Source organism: Rhincodon typus, chromosome 8, assembly GCF_021869965.1.
Source record: "Rhincodon typus isolate 14 chromosome 8, sRhiTyp1.1, whole genome shotgun sequence".
Taxonomy (NCBI): domain Eukaryota; kingdom Metazoa; phylum Chordata; class Chondrichthyes; order Orectolobiformes; family Rhincodontidae; genus Rhincodon; species Rhincodon typus.
In genome coordinates, this window is record NC_063339.1 from 71314114 (window position 1) to 71327680 (window position 13567).

A 13567-nucleotide genomic window follows, 5' to 3' on the forward strand; every position below is an offset into this window, starting at 1 on the left:
ATTAGAATTTTGCCTAAGGCATGAAAACCCCAAAATTTTAAAAGGAAAGGTTAATGGGCGGAAGCTGAGAAAGATGAAAAGGATAGAGTGGTGGTAGAGTGGGTTCATTAATTACTAACCACAAGAATAAATACTAACTGAATACATAGACACCAGATTAGAGACAAGCGGTAAATCCAAAAGATACTAGCTTTTAAAAAAAAAACAGATAAACAGATCAGTTTCTGAATGGTTCATGCAGAGCAGATGGTTGCTAATTCAAGAAATTCTGGTCAGATTGGCTCCTTTCAAAGCATAAGTTAATTTGGTTGGGAGAAAGGTATTTTTAATTAATCTTTTTAACCAAACAAGGGAGTCAGTGAATAAAGAAGAGGAGATAGTTCATCCCTGCTCGTCCAGGAGCTAAACAGTTTCAGGTATTCATTTGGAACTGTACAGAATTTGGGGAACCTTGCCTGGGATCTGGTTTAACAAAGAATAAGTCCCAATTCCAAATGCTTGAATGCAAATCCTGAGAAGAAAGAAAATGAAGCTTCAAAATGAATGACTTCTTCCCACACACCCTCCCTTTCCCTGCTGGAATGTCTGGGTTGGTATGTGAGCAGCAATTCCTTCATTCTCTACCAGGTCACTATCCAACTGCATGAGCTCTCCAGGTGCTTCATAGACAGTTCCTGCAAAGAGCATTCCTTTCTGTTCATGCCTGGCTTTACTTAGAAAATTATTAATAGTGTCAGAAAGGAACATAAGAATTAGGAGTAGGTGATTCAACATGATTCCGATATTCCTTGTACTTTTAATTTCTAGATAATTGTGAGTCTCTGCGACCTCTGATCATATCACAGAGTTTGTAGATTCTGCACACGAGGGAGCACTATTGATACCCCAGGTTAGTACACTGTGGTGGCAAAGAGGTCAGATTGATGAGATGGTATTCTTCCCAAAGGCAGTAAAAATAGGAGTGGACCAAATGCAGCCATGTTGCCACCATGTAAAGGGACCATTGCAACCGAGCTGTGAGATACTGGCCCAGTGCATTGAGTGCAGCTTCACCTCTTGCCCCAGTTTCAGTTTTGCATTGCTGAGATCAGTGCAATGATCTGGATCCATGGGGTCCTTCTCATGTCACATTGTTTGCATTTCAGAGGGAACTGGGAAATCAATGGAAGAACCATCATTCCCTATAAGGAAGGGGCATCATGCTCTCTCTGCACCTCTCGCATGTCAGGCTGTTTTAAATCCTGGGACCACCATGGTGGACTGTGTGGTGAGTAGCTGCAATGAGTCAGCGACCTTGTTATATACCATACCATCGACACTTTCTATAACAATCTTCATTATGACAAATCTCTCTGGAAAGGCTTTGTATTACCCAACCATGGATTGGCATCAAATCTACCATTACAAACCTACTGGTACAGACTTTTTTTTTTGTCTTAGGCTGGTTAAATGCAATGTGATAGATTAGTAGATGATATCTTAAGAAACACAACAATCAATGTGTTCCAAATATTTGGTAAAATTATCAGAGTTTGTTAAAAATGAACTGATGCCATTCAATTGGGTTTCTTGATGAGACAAGTTTCTTTAAAAAGACTCAGAAAGTGAGTACACAGCTAGACTAATACAGGAACCAACCTGTTTGTTTTAGTTGGGTTAAAACCCCAGATAGAAGATTGGAAGTTTAAAATCTTGAATTACTTCGACAGAGTGTTCTGTGTTCATGATTTGATTGACAATTTAAATAGATGATCAAAGGATTAGAAAACACCCAAAATATTTTGTTCTTGCCAACAACAGCAATAATTTCTAGGTCTGCCTACAATTAAAAGTCTCCATTCAACATTCCATAAACTTGAAGTCTTCACTCATCACTCAGTAAATGTAAAGGGCCAGATTTTCACAGAGTAAGGAAATACCCACAGACCATTAAGAATAGTAGGCAGGGCCCAGGTACTGACATTGCACACATTTCTGATCCATTTAGCTTTTGGCAGGAACTGGGCAGGTGTGATTCACTCAGCAGGGTCATTTGAACTCAGTGCTGAGGAGTGTTACCCTGTAGTGTGGAAGTCATGAATTAATGGAGTAGAAACAAATACTTCTGAAGAACTGATAAAGCCCACATAGTCCTGAGATATTTTAAATTCCCTGTTCTTTAAACTTAAGAGAAAAGGCCGTAGCTGTCAAAGTTAATTTTTTTTTAAACTACTTTAATGACTGGCTCGGCTGTAAAAAGTGTAACATCTGATTGTACAGTTATATTAAAGACCTTTGTTGATTTTTCCCCAGGGATATTGTTATGTCATTATGAATGCTTTGCTAAGTTTCAAAATATTTAGTTATTTCAACAGAGTGTTCTGAGTTCATCGTTTGATTGATAGTTTAAATAGACTATTAAAGGATCTGAATAGATGTTTGTTTTTTTAAAGAAATTAACCACTTAAGGACATTTAACAGCTTTAATGTGTTATATGAATTTAAGTCCTTTTTAGTACCAGGTGTGTGGAAGTATTAGGAATTTTAGAATATTTTTTCATCTCTATATTGCTCCTGAGATCAGTCAATGGTGGGATCTGATTGAAAGGCTAAGGAAGTGATGTGGGTGGAACGGAGGACAATGTGGAATGGTTGTAGGTCATGAATTGACATTGAGTTGGAATGGAGAGTATGAGGTCATGAAGGGGTGAGGACTTCAGGACCTAACAAGGTCTAAGACAATTGGAACAAATTCTCAGAGAACAGAGGCAGGTCTTCTAACTAGCTTATTTCAGAACTTGCCCCATCCCCACAGACATCTACTCTCTGCTTCGGGGGTCAATGGGTCTGACTCGATCCAAGTGAAACTTGTACATTTTGGGTTACATTTGACTGAGGTGAGCGTAGCACGTTGGGAATTTGCTCGACATAGCTACCCACCTCAGTAGCCAAATTCACTCAAAGTTTCCGTCCTCAGGCATGACATTTTCACCTGTTACACCAACATTTTTACATCAGGAGACATCCCACACGATGTCACTTGCGTATTTGATCAGTTAGAGCAGTCTGGCAGGAGGTTAGTAAATGTGAACAGAGCTCCCTGGTTTGACTGTCCCAATGGTGGAAGCTAAGAAATGGTGGAGCAGCTCACTCCTTGATTTTCCATCCTCTACCAACTGCAATCCACCAGAGCTCCCCAACCTAATGCCTGAGAAATATCTATTTATCTCATCTCTCCTCAGAATCTCCTTGCTTAGATGACTTAAGTCAGCCATAAGTCAACGAGAGGACTTCCTGAGTCAGACCATTGTGGGTGAGCATCACCTCACTAAAGTCCTACAGTCCAACAGATGCTTCCTTTGAATATGAATTAAAGTTGCAAAGGTTCCTACACACCAATTGGCGAAGAGCAAGGGATGGCTCCCCGGGCAGCCAATCAATTTTTATCCCTCAACCGGCGTCACTAAAACAGACCGTCGAGTTATTGGCACACTTCTACTTTTGGGATCTTGCTGAGCGCTGGCACTGTATCAATCCAAGTCTTTCCTTCCAGAGGTCCCCAGGAATCCGTGTCGGATGAGCTGCAGTAACAGAGGCCAGCTGAATGTGAGCTCATGTCGATGTGAGTGTTTGCCAGGGTTCACTGGGAGATATTGCCAAGGTATGTACAAGGAATGCGGAACTGGGGGCCCATTGCCCGCTACGGACTGTGAAGTTTATTCTGACTGCTTTCTTCCCATCTTTAAAGGAAGAAGGAAAGACTCAAGGCATCTGGCAGCCAATGAAGAGCAAAATGGGGTCACTTACATAATGTAGGAAACACAACAAACAATTTGCAAACGTCAAGTCCTTTAATCAATAATGTGATGGCAGCCATGTCATGTATTGTTTTTTGAGGGATAAATACTGTCCGGGACACCTGTTATACTCTTCTCAATTATTTCTGTGGGAGCTTTTATACCCACCTGACAGGGCAGGGGTTTAACCTCAGTTTAACAACTTGTTGAAAAGGTAGCACCTCCATGTTGCAGCCTGGAGTCAGTACTTCACTGAGAAACAAAAACAGAAATTGCTGGAAAAGCTCAGCAGGTCTGGCACCATCCGTGAAGAGAAATCAGAGTTAACATTTCAGGTCTGGTGACCGAATTGTCTGACTTGAAGATCAATCAACCAATTGATCATTCGTGCATTCATACTGTATTGTCAACATGGTGCAGCCAGTAAGTCATTGCAGGAAGCTACCTGCTTATGTTCCCAGGACTCAAAATTCCACTGCTCACTAAACTGACTATAGACCTGGATTCTCCATCTGAACTGGTTGTTTAGTCTTCAGCACATCTACCATTTAATCAACTTGGTCCTGTCAATGAACAAGAAATCAACATGAGCTGGCAGTTCTGAGGAAGGGTCACCGGATCCAAAACACTAAGTCTGATATCTCTTCATAGATGCTGCCGGACCTGCTGAGCTTTTTCCCGAACAATTTCTGTTTTTGATTTACAGCAGTCCTTTCGGTTTCACTTCACTGAGAATACCAGTCTAGACCTTGCTGTCTGGAGTGGGAATTGAACAACAGTTTTCCTGATTGAGAGGCAAGAGCACTACCGACCGAGCCACTTTAGAGCTGGATTGCAAATGCTTAGGCTACTGCTTGGAGATCTGAATAATTATAATGAGTTTGGTGTATTTCAATCCTACGTGGAGCCTGGGTTCTGTGGCATATAGGGGACAAATTAAGCCTTTAAGATATTGTGCATTGTCTTTTCTTATGATAATGCTTGTCATTTCTTCCAGTCAGGTGCAGTGTGCAATGCATTCACGGGAAGTATAGAGAAGAGGAGTGCTCCTGTATGTGTAATGTCGGATATGGTGGTGCTCTCTGTGGGGGTGAGTGAAATCAGGCTGGAAAATCAAACTCCAATGTTTGTTTGTTCTCCATATTGCAAAGATTGTACAGAACCGAACTGCTTTAGTGACTATATTTGTGCATAATGATATTTTTATGAATGAAGTATATTTTTGAAATACAAAACAAAAGGGTGAGTGACAACAGATTCACATTAAAGCCCAAAATGAAAGAACAGAGGTAGTTGCAGAGTGGCAAGTCGGCCCCTCAACCAGGAGCTGTCAAATGTATTAAGCATTTATTAAGAGAGGTTGGGGGCAGGTCTAAAAAGGAATTGTCTGACTTGAAGATCAATCGACCAAATGATCATTCGTGCATTCATACTGTATTGTCAACATGGTGCAGCCAGTAAGTCATTGCAGGAAGCTACCCGCTTATGTTCCCAGGACTCAAAATTCCGCTGCTCACTAAACTGACTATAGGCCTGGATTCTCCATTTGAACTGGTTGTTTAGTCTTCAGCACTTCTACCATTTAATCAACTTGGTCCTGTCAATGAACGAGAAATGTGCGCTGTCCTGAAAGGATAAAGTTAAATGATTGATGTGACTCAAAAACTGAACTTCGGTGGAGATTGATTTTACTGTTGTCATTGTTTAAAATGATAGGAGTATTGTAATTTCTGCAAGAGAACAGACCCAAGATCCATTCTGTTCACTGTCAACCAACCTGATGCCAACTAGTTCAGTAATCATTGAGTTGTTGACCAGTTGTGACATCATTCTCTGCGAATTAGTTTTCAGAGGTGAGGAAAACCTCAGTGGTGTAAAAGTTTTCTTCCTGAAGGAAAATTGGAAAACCAATATTTGAGTCCGCCATTGAGACTGGAACATGAGAGATAGCAAGAACTGTAGATGCTGGAATTCAGAGTCGATACAGTGTGGAGCTGGAGGAACACAGCAGAGGAGCAGGAAAGTTGACGTTTCGGGTCAGGACCCTTCTTCAGGATTATTTGGAATAAAGTCAATGGTTAGGTCGTCCCACACTTTATCACTGCCAAACCAGGTTGTCCAACTGTGGCCAACAGCGGTGTATCCTGGGGTGGGGTTCTGGTTGCGTTTTGGCCATTAAACCTGAGACTGGGATGCCAACGACAGTGTTGAATACATTCGCCAAAGAGCTTGGCAAGTGTAATTCTGCCAGTCGGATTTTGAATGTTTCAGGTAAAAACTGTGCATGTGCACAGTTCAGGACATTCGTCAGGATCTTTACACCTGGCATTTGTTGCCATTGGAAGATTCAGGCCAATATGTTGATTTTCTTGAGGAAGAAGCTGTACATGCCTCTGACTTGTGGGTAACAATAGAAATATCTAGACCAAATATTGAAATGAGGAGCTTCTGTAGTCTACAGTCAAAGGTATGCAGTTTCCACTCAAAACCCTTTGTGCTGTTCCTTTGCAGTGTCAGTTAGTTGCCAATAGAGGCTCTCAAAGAGCAATAGTGACTGCAACTTCAGCTCAGCTCTGGCAATACATATTTTTAGATAAGTTTTAATCAACCTGTTCAGACATCTCATGGCGCACCTCTGGAGCAGATGAGATTTGATCACTGGTCTCCTATCCCAGAAGTAGGATGCTACCAGTGAACCACAACGGCTCTGAAGGCAGTGTACAACCCTGCCTGCAGAGTACATGCTCAGAGACGACTTCAATCATCATTGTGAGTTTCAGTGATGTTAAATAGCTTTCTGCTCGCAATTTGTTTCCTACTGTGTTGGCTGATCATTGGCTGTATGAAGTGTATCAGACAATGTTAAGTCATGACCAATTGGAAACAGATTGAAACTATACAGAAAACAACTACTTGCATTTATGTACCGACTTTACAGTGGTATAATATCCCAGATTATAACACAAATGTGTTTTTGACAATATTTGACATGGACACAAAAAATAGATACCAGGCAAGGTGATCGAAGCTCGACTGGAGAGATGCACTTTGAGGCATCCATCACGCATACCAGCCTCACATCCATTGACTCCTGCTGCCGCAGGAAAGCAACCAACATAATCAAAGACTCCTCCCACCCCAGTTACACTCTCTTCCATTGGGCCGAAGATATAAAAGTTTGAATACACATATGAACAGATTCAAGACCAGCTTCTTACCCGCTGTTATCAGATTTTTGAATGGACCTCTTTAATGTTAATGGTGATCTCTCTCTGCACTTTCTCGGTATCCTACACTCTGTTCTGTTACCCTGATGCACTTGTATAGTACGGTCTGCTAGTAAAGTACGTAAGACAATAATTTTCATTATCGCGGTACATATGACAGTAATGAATCAAGTCAATTCAAAATCAAAGAGGAATAGAGAGCAGAAGAAAGGCAAAGAGGTTTATGGAGGCCATTTCAGAATTTAAAGCCTCTTAAAGTACAGCCCAGCTGGTGGAAGATGGGCAAAAAAGAGGCTGTTCAGGCCTTTACCTATGGGCAGGAAAGGCAGTGGGAAGGTGACGAAGATGTTCTTTTTATGCAGTGATCAGTAACGACTAGGAATTCACTATTTATGAAGGTGATGGAACTGGAAACTGTGCATGATTTCAAAAAGTAGTTGGATGGGCACTTGTGGGAAGTAAACCTAACAGGCTTTGGAGACAGAGATGGGGAAATGGGACTGATGGACTGTTTCACGAGGAGCTAGTGGGGATCAGTGAGCCAGATGACCTCTTCCTGTGCTGGAAATATCTTTATGACCAGAAGATCATTGATAAATCATGCCTGTGCTTGTATTTTGAAAGACCATCCAATAAACCCTAACATGAGCAATTAACCCTTTCAGGAAAGACACAGTTTAACAGGAAACAGTTAAAGTGAAGGTTATTAAGATCAAAGGAGCTGTTAAATAACATATGCTAATATATGATCTCTGTTTTCTGGTAGCAAGGGCAATGTATTTTTACATGTTTCTTAGTCGTGTGTTGTGTGAGAATAAAATCCAAGATCCCTGATCATATACAATCATACAGGTATGAGGATGGTTGTTTGGCTAATCATATCACTGCGGGGTCTTCAAAAGAACTGTACAAGTTAGCCTTGCTCTTTCCCTGTAGCTGTTTTAACTCTTAACTCTTGCATGACTTTTTGTGCCTAGAAAAGATGGAGTTTCCGTTTCATACCTGTGATATCCAGATTGATGGGGATTGCTTTATGGTCTCTCCTGAAGCCGACACATATTACGGAGCCAAGAACAAATGTCAGGTAATAGAACAAACCGGACAAGCCTTGCCTTTGAAGTTTCTCAGAGTCTAATTCTAGGCAGCACAGTGGCTCAGCGGTTAGCATGCTGCCTCACAGCACTAGGGACCTGGGTTCGACTCCACTCCAGACAACTATCTGTGCACAGTTTGCACGTTCTCTCCATGTCTGCGTGGGTTTCCAAAGGGTGTTCCGGTTTCCTCCCACAGTCCAAAGATGTGCAGGTTAGATGGACTGGCCGTGATAAATTGCCCATAGTGTCCCGGGATATGAGGGCTAGGTGGATTAACCAGGGAAAATATAGGGATAGGGGGCTGGGGCTGGGGCTGGGCCTGGGTGGGATGCTATTTGGAAAATTGGTGTGGATGTGATGAGCTGAATGGCTTGCTTCCCCAGGTAGGAATTCTATGATGATTCTAATCTGCACTCTACCTGTGCTAGTGTATGACAGGGAGCATTACCACATATCTAACCTGAACCATAGTGCCATGAAACAGATGTCATAAATATTACACGGCCTCCCTCAGCTTGCATGATCATAAAGGAACCTTGAACCAAGACTGAACACACATTGTATACAAAGAGAATAGATTCTCACCTTAGTGACTCAGATATCCATAAAAACCATTCAGTTTCAGCAACAATGTTCCAAGGCTGACTTATTTGCTGAGACATTTTTCTGTACTAATCTTTGTTCTCATGGTTTTTCTTCAGGAGCGAGGTGGGATTTTAGCACAAATTAAAAACCAGAAGGTGCAAGATATTTTGGCTTTTTACCTTAGTCAATTAGAGAATACAAACGAAGTGACTGACCCAGACTTCGAAACGCGCAACTTCTGGATTGGTGAGCTGTTCGAAAACAATCTCTGTCTATTAATAGTCTTTTTATTGGTTTCACTCTACTCTCAGTGAGTTTGTGTCACTCTACTTCCTCATGTGAGGGAGCTGGATTAACATCAGGAGAGACACAGTCAGTAATACGTGTTGCTGAGGGAGAGAGGTTACTGAGTGACAGTGTGAGGGAACTGGATTGACATCAGGAGAGATACAGTCAGTAACACAGGGTGCTGGGGGAGAGGGGTTACTGAGTGACAGCGTGAGGAAGCTGGATTAACGTCAATAGAGATACAGTCAGCGCTAGAGAGAGAGTGGTTACTGAGTGGCAATGGGAGGGAGCTGGATTAATATCAGGAGAGATACGGTCAGTAACACAGGGCGCTGGGGGATAGGAGTTATTGAGTGATAGCATGACAGACTAGGTTAACATAAATAAAAACACAAAGAATGGTTACAGTGTGCTTAAAATGGATAAAATCATCACGGACGTATTTATTTGAATCTGAGTGGCTCTTTTTGCTGTTTTCAGGCTTGACTTACAAAATGTCAAGAGACTCGTTCCGTTGGGATTCTGGGGAACTTCCTACTTTTTACAGTTTTGCTTTTGGACAGCCAGATAATCAGGGGTAAGTCCAGATGGGCTAAGATACATTCCCGGCTCAGATAATTAATATACACACAATATATATAATTCATATCATTAACTCTGGAACCTTCATTGTGGTGGTGTGATGGCATAAGGGGATAACTTTGTGACATTGATATGAATTAGTTAACACTGTCAAACTAAATAAATATTACCACATTGTGGTATCAGTGGAAATGAATCCTGCTGAAAGTGAACATCACTGTATACAGATGGGGGACATGCACAATGTATATCGCCTCAGTTTATCATCATTCCACTCACCAGGCTTCCTTCTTTTTTACCAGTTTTGGAAACTGTGTCGAGTTGCAAGTTTCAAGTGCTTTCAATTGGAATGATCAGCGTTGCAAGACTCGCAACAGATATATTTGCCAGTTCAGTGAGTACCATTCCTTGACTGAAATGAGTCGGGTACTGGTTTGAAAGACAAGCAATGATTCAGTGGCAATGATGAGAGTACAACATATTGAAGGCAGAGCCCATGCTATCTGAGCTGGACATTTGGGCCACGTCCCAGCATTCCCTGACTCTCTCGTCAAAGTTTTCGTTTTACAAGTTTTCGCCCGTAACACTACCTGGTTTCTGAACACCATACCACTTTGTGACACACAGAATGCTGATGACATATATTACTGAGCCGCCATCCCTTCTTTCTGGTCACAATGTTGGCCAACACTGGCTACATTAACGTCACTTAAAGTATGCAAAATAAATAGGTGCAATAGTCTGACACTTAGGATTTATTTATTAACTCGTGGGAAATGAGTTTTGCTGGCTGGACCAGAATTTATTGCTCATCTATAACTGTCCACAAGAAGGTGGTGATGAGCTGTCTTGTTGAACCATTGCCGTCTCTGTGTGTAGGGATACCCACTGTGCTGTTAGGGAGCATTTTGACCCAGTGACAGGAAACTTGAGCGGCTTGAAGGGGAACTTGCAAGTGATGTATTCCCATGTATCTGCTCCTCAGTACATCTCACCTTTCACTGTGAGTTCATGTCCCATTCCAGAGACCTGAGCCCATAATTATAGAGTCATAGAGCTGTACAGCACGGAAACAGATCCTTCGGTCCCACTCGTCCATGCCGACCAGATATCCTAAATTAATCTAGTCCCATTTGCCAGCATTTGGCCCATATCCCTTTAAACACTTCCTATCCATATACCTCTCCAGATGCCTTTAAATGTTGGAATTGTACCCACCTCCACCACTTTCTCTGGCAGATCATTCCATACATGCACCACTCCCTGCGTGAAAAAGTTGCCCCTTGGTTCCCTTTTAAATCTTTCACCTGTCACCTTAAACCTATGCTCTCCAGTTTTGGACTCCTCTACCCTGAGAAAAAGACCTTGGCTATTCACCCTATCCGTGCCGCTCATGATTTTATAAACCTCTAAAAGGTCACCCCTCAGCCTCCAATGCACCAATGCTGGTTGACAATGCCAGTGTCTGTAGCAAGGGAGTGCTACATTATCAGAACAACCATTTTTCAGCTGAGATATTAAGCCAAGGCTGAAACAGCCCTCCTGAATATTTGTAAAATAACCCATGGTACCCACTGAGACAAGGCTGACAATCTTCTTGATACAGAAGGGGATGTGGTCTGTTGTTTGCATACAGAGCCCAACCTGGATGGCTGCATGAGGTTTGAGGAGGGCAAGTCTTTACAGACAAGGAAATTAATCAAGTAATCTCTTCTATTTCCAGGTGAGGAGCACGTTGCACAGTGGGCCTGAATGAGGATGTCCATTATGTTTCCACGGAGAGATTTGAAACAAGCGTCAATTTGTATCTGAACTGAGCTAGCCACTACAATAGATTAGGATCGGGGATGATAGGCACTGAGTCCGAGTGAAGGCCTGGTTCAGTTTTGTGGCCAACCAGCACTGTTCTGGCCATCCTGACAGTAGGAAAGTAGTGTGTCCTTCATTGAAAGTACTTTGTTACAACACGGAGACCCTGCATTTCAAAGAACAAGGCAAAGAAGAATTTTTCTCAAGCTCCTGGACTTTTAGACATTGAGGAAATTGGTTCAAAGGTTAATGGGTCTGGAGTCTTGTCCTTGGTGCATCCAAGAGAAAGAAATGTCAAATGTAATAGTGCTCACTCTTAGGAATACCTCACCACTCAATGTTGGGTTGAGTGGTGGGGAGACAGTGTTTTATGATTCCCTGCACAACAAGCTCCTGAACTGCTTAGATGCATTCCCCCAAAGGGTGAAGCAATGAAAATGATAAACGTGCCATGTTAGCAGGCAGATAAATCATAATTATGTCCTTTCCAGATGCTGCAAGATGATATGCCTGTGACTTCACTGCATTGTTTTGCTGAGATAGAGAGGGCACTGAATCCCAAGTTCAAGGAGCAGCAAATGTGTTTGAATGCATTTGTGTGTGTGTGCATGCATGGTATGTGCGCATGTGTGTATGTCTGTGTGCATATCTGTGTCTGTATGTGACATATCTTTGTATGTGTGTCTCCATGTGCATAAAAGTGACTGTACGTGTACATGTAAATCTGTGTGTGTGACTGTATGTGTGTGTGTTTTCACCTTCTGGCTGCATTATAAGTACCACAATTAAAGTTCTTACCACTCTCACTTGGTGCTAATACAAAAAAGGTAGTGTTACCACTGATTAAGAAGTCTGTACCAACCCACCATTGAATAAGCTGAACAAGACTGTAGTATAACCAACTATAGTTAAATTGCCTGTTTAAAGGTCAAATAAACACATTAAAATGCTACCAAATAATTAGTTCAACATTAAAAGTAGGATGAGTGACATTCACATCTGGAAGTCTTTGCCAAACGACTCCAAAACTGAAGTGTCTTTTTCTGCCAGAATGGATATCCTCTTTTCCCACAGCCTCCCAGTGTGACAAACAGGAAAGTTCAATTGTCTGAGGTCAATTTCACCAATGCCCTATATAACTGAAGCATAAGCTCCCTACTTTTCTATTCATTTTCCCTCACAATAAAGCATAACATTATATTAGCTTTTCTGATTACTTGCTATACACACATACTAACCATCGGCGATTAATGCACTTGGACACGCAGATCTCTCTGCATCCTCTCTTCATTCAGACAAATTGTGTCTTTTTCATTCTTTCTACCAAAATGGGCAAATTCACTTTCTCACATTATACTCCATTTGCCAGATCTTTGCCCACTCACTTGGTCTATCCATATCCCTTTGTAGGCTCCTTATGTCTTCTTCACAATTCACTTTCCTGCCTATCTTTGTGTCATCTGCCAACTGGCCTTCACCTGCAGACTCCTTCTCCTCTCTCCCTCCAGAATGACGTTTAATTCCCTCTTAAATCCATTTACAACCTCTGATTCATGGCCTCAAGATGAAAATGCTAAAATTCACTTCTGATTATCTCTATCTTCCTTCACCACATTGAGCCTTCTTTCATTGATTTTTCTTCCCAAATCTCTTTAAAGATACGGAAAAATATTAGCAAATCCAATTCTAGACCCACCAACACTGTGTTCATTAATCTGTATTGGCTCCCAATGTCTCCTTCAAATTGCAGAATGTCATAGAATGGTTGTGGCTTTGATGGCCATTCAGCCAATTTTCTCTGTGCCAACTCTTTGCAAGACCAACTCAGCCTGTCCCTTCCACGTAGCCCTGCAATTTATATTTTGTCCATGTGTTTATTCAAGTCCCTCTTGATGCAAGCACTCTCATGCAGAACAATCCAGTTCTGAACCAGAGTATGAAAAGGTTTTCCTCATGAAACCATTGGGCTCATTTGCTGTTCATCCAATATCCTTTGGTTCTCAAATCTTCTGCTAATGGGAACAATTTCTCCCCATCTACTCTGTCCTGATCCGCCGTGATTTTGAAAGCCTCAATCAAATCTCCTGTCGTCGAACATACAATCAAGGAATAAAAGTAGGGCACTCGGCCCTTTCAGCAGGCTCTCAGTAAGATCACAGCTGACCTGATTTTAACCTCAACTCTACATTCCTACACATTCCCAATA

The 13567-nt window shown here is 41.8% G+C and overlaps 1 protein-coding gene across 1 annotated transcript in view; it reads left to right on the forward strand.

Annotated features, from left to right (window-relative positions):
• Nucleotides 1–12706, forward strand: part of LOC109918567 (C-type lectin domain family 18 member A-like) — a 38013-nt gene extending 25307 nt beyond the window's left edge. The window contains exons 5-12 of the mRNA XM_020518494.2: nt 1146–1267; nt 3533–3640; nt 4774–4866; nt 7981–8087; nt 8799–8928; nt 9451–9547; nt 9855–9946; nt 11276–12706. Of these exons, the coding sequence (XP_020374083.1) occupies nt 1146–1267; nt 3533–3640; nt 4774–4866; nt 7981–8087; nt 8799–8928; nt 9451–9547; nt 9855–9946; nt 11276–11304 (778 nt within the window). The 3' untranslated portion in view covers nt 11305–12706. The remainder of the gene's footprint in view (nt 1–1145; nt 1268–3532; nt 3641–4773; nt 4867–7980; nt 8088–8798; nt 8929–9450; nt 9548–9854; nt 9947–11275) is intronic.
• The last annotated feature ends 861 nt before the right edge of the window (nt 12707–13567 follow it).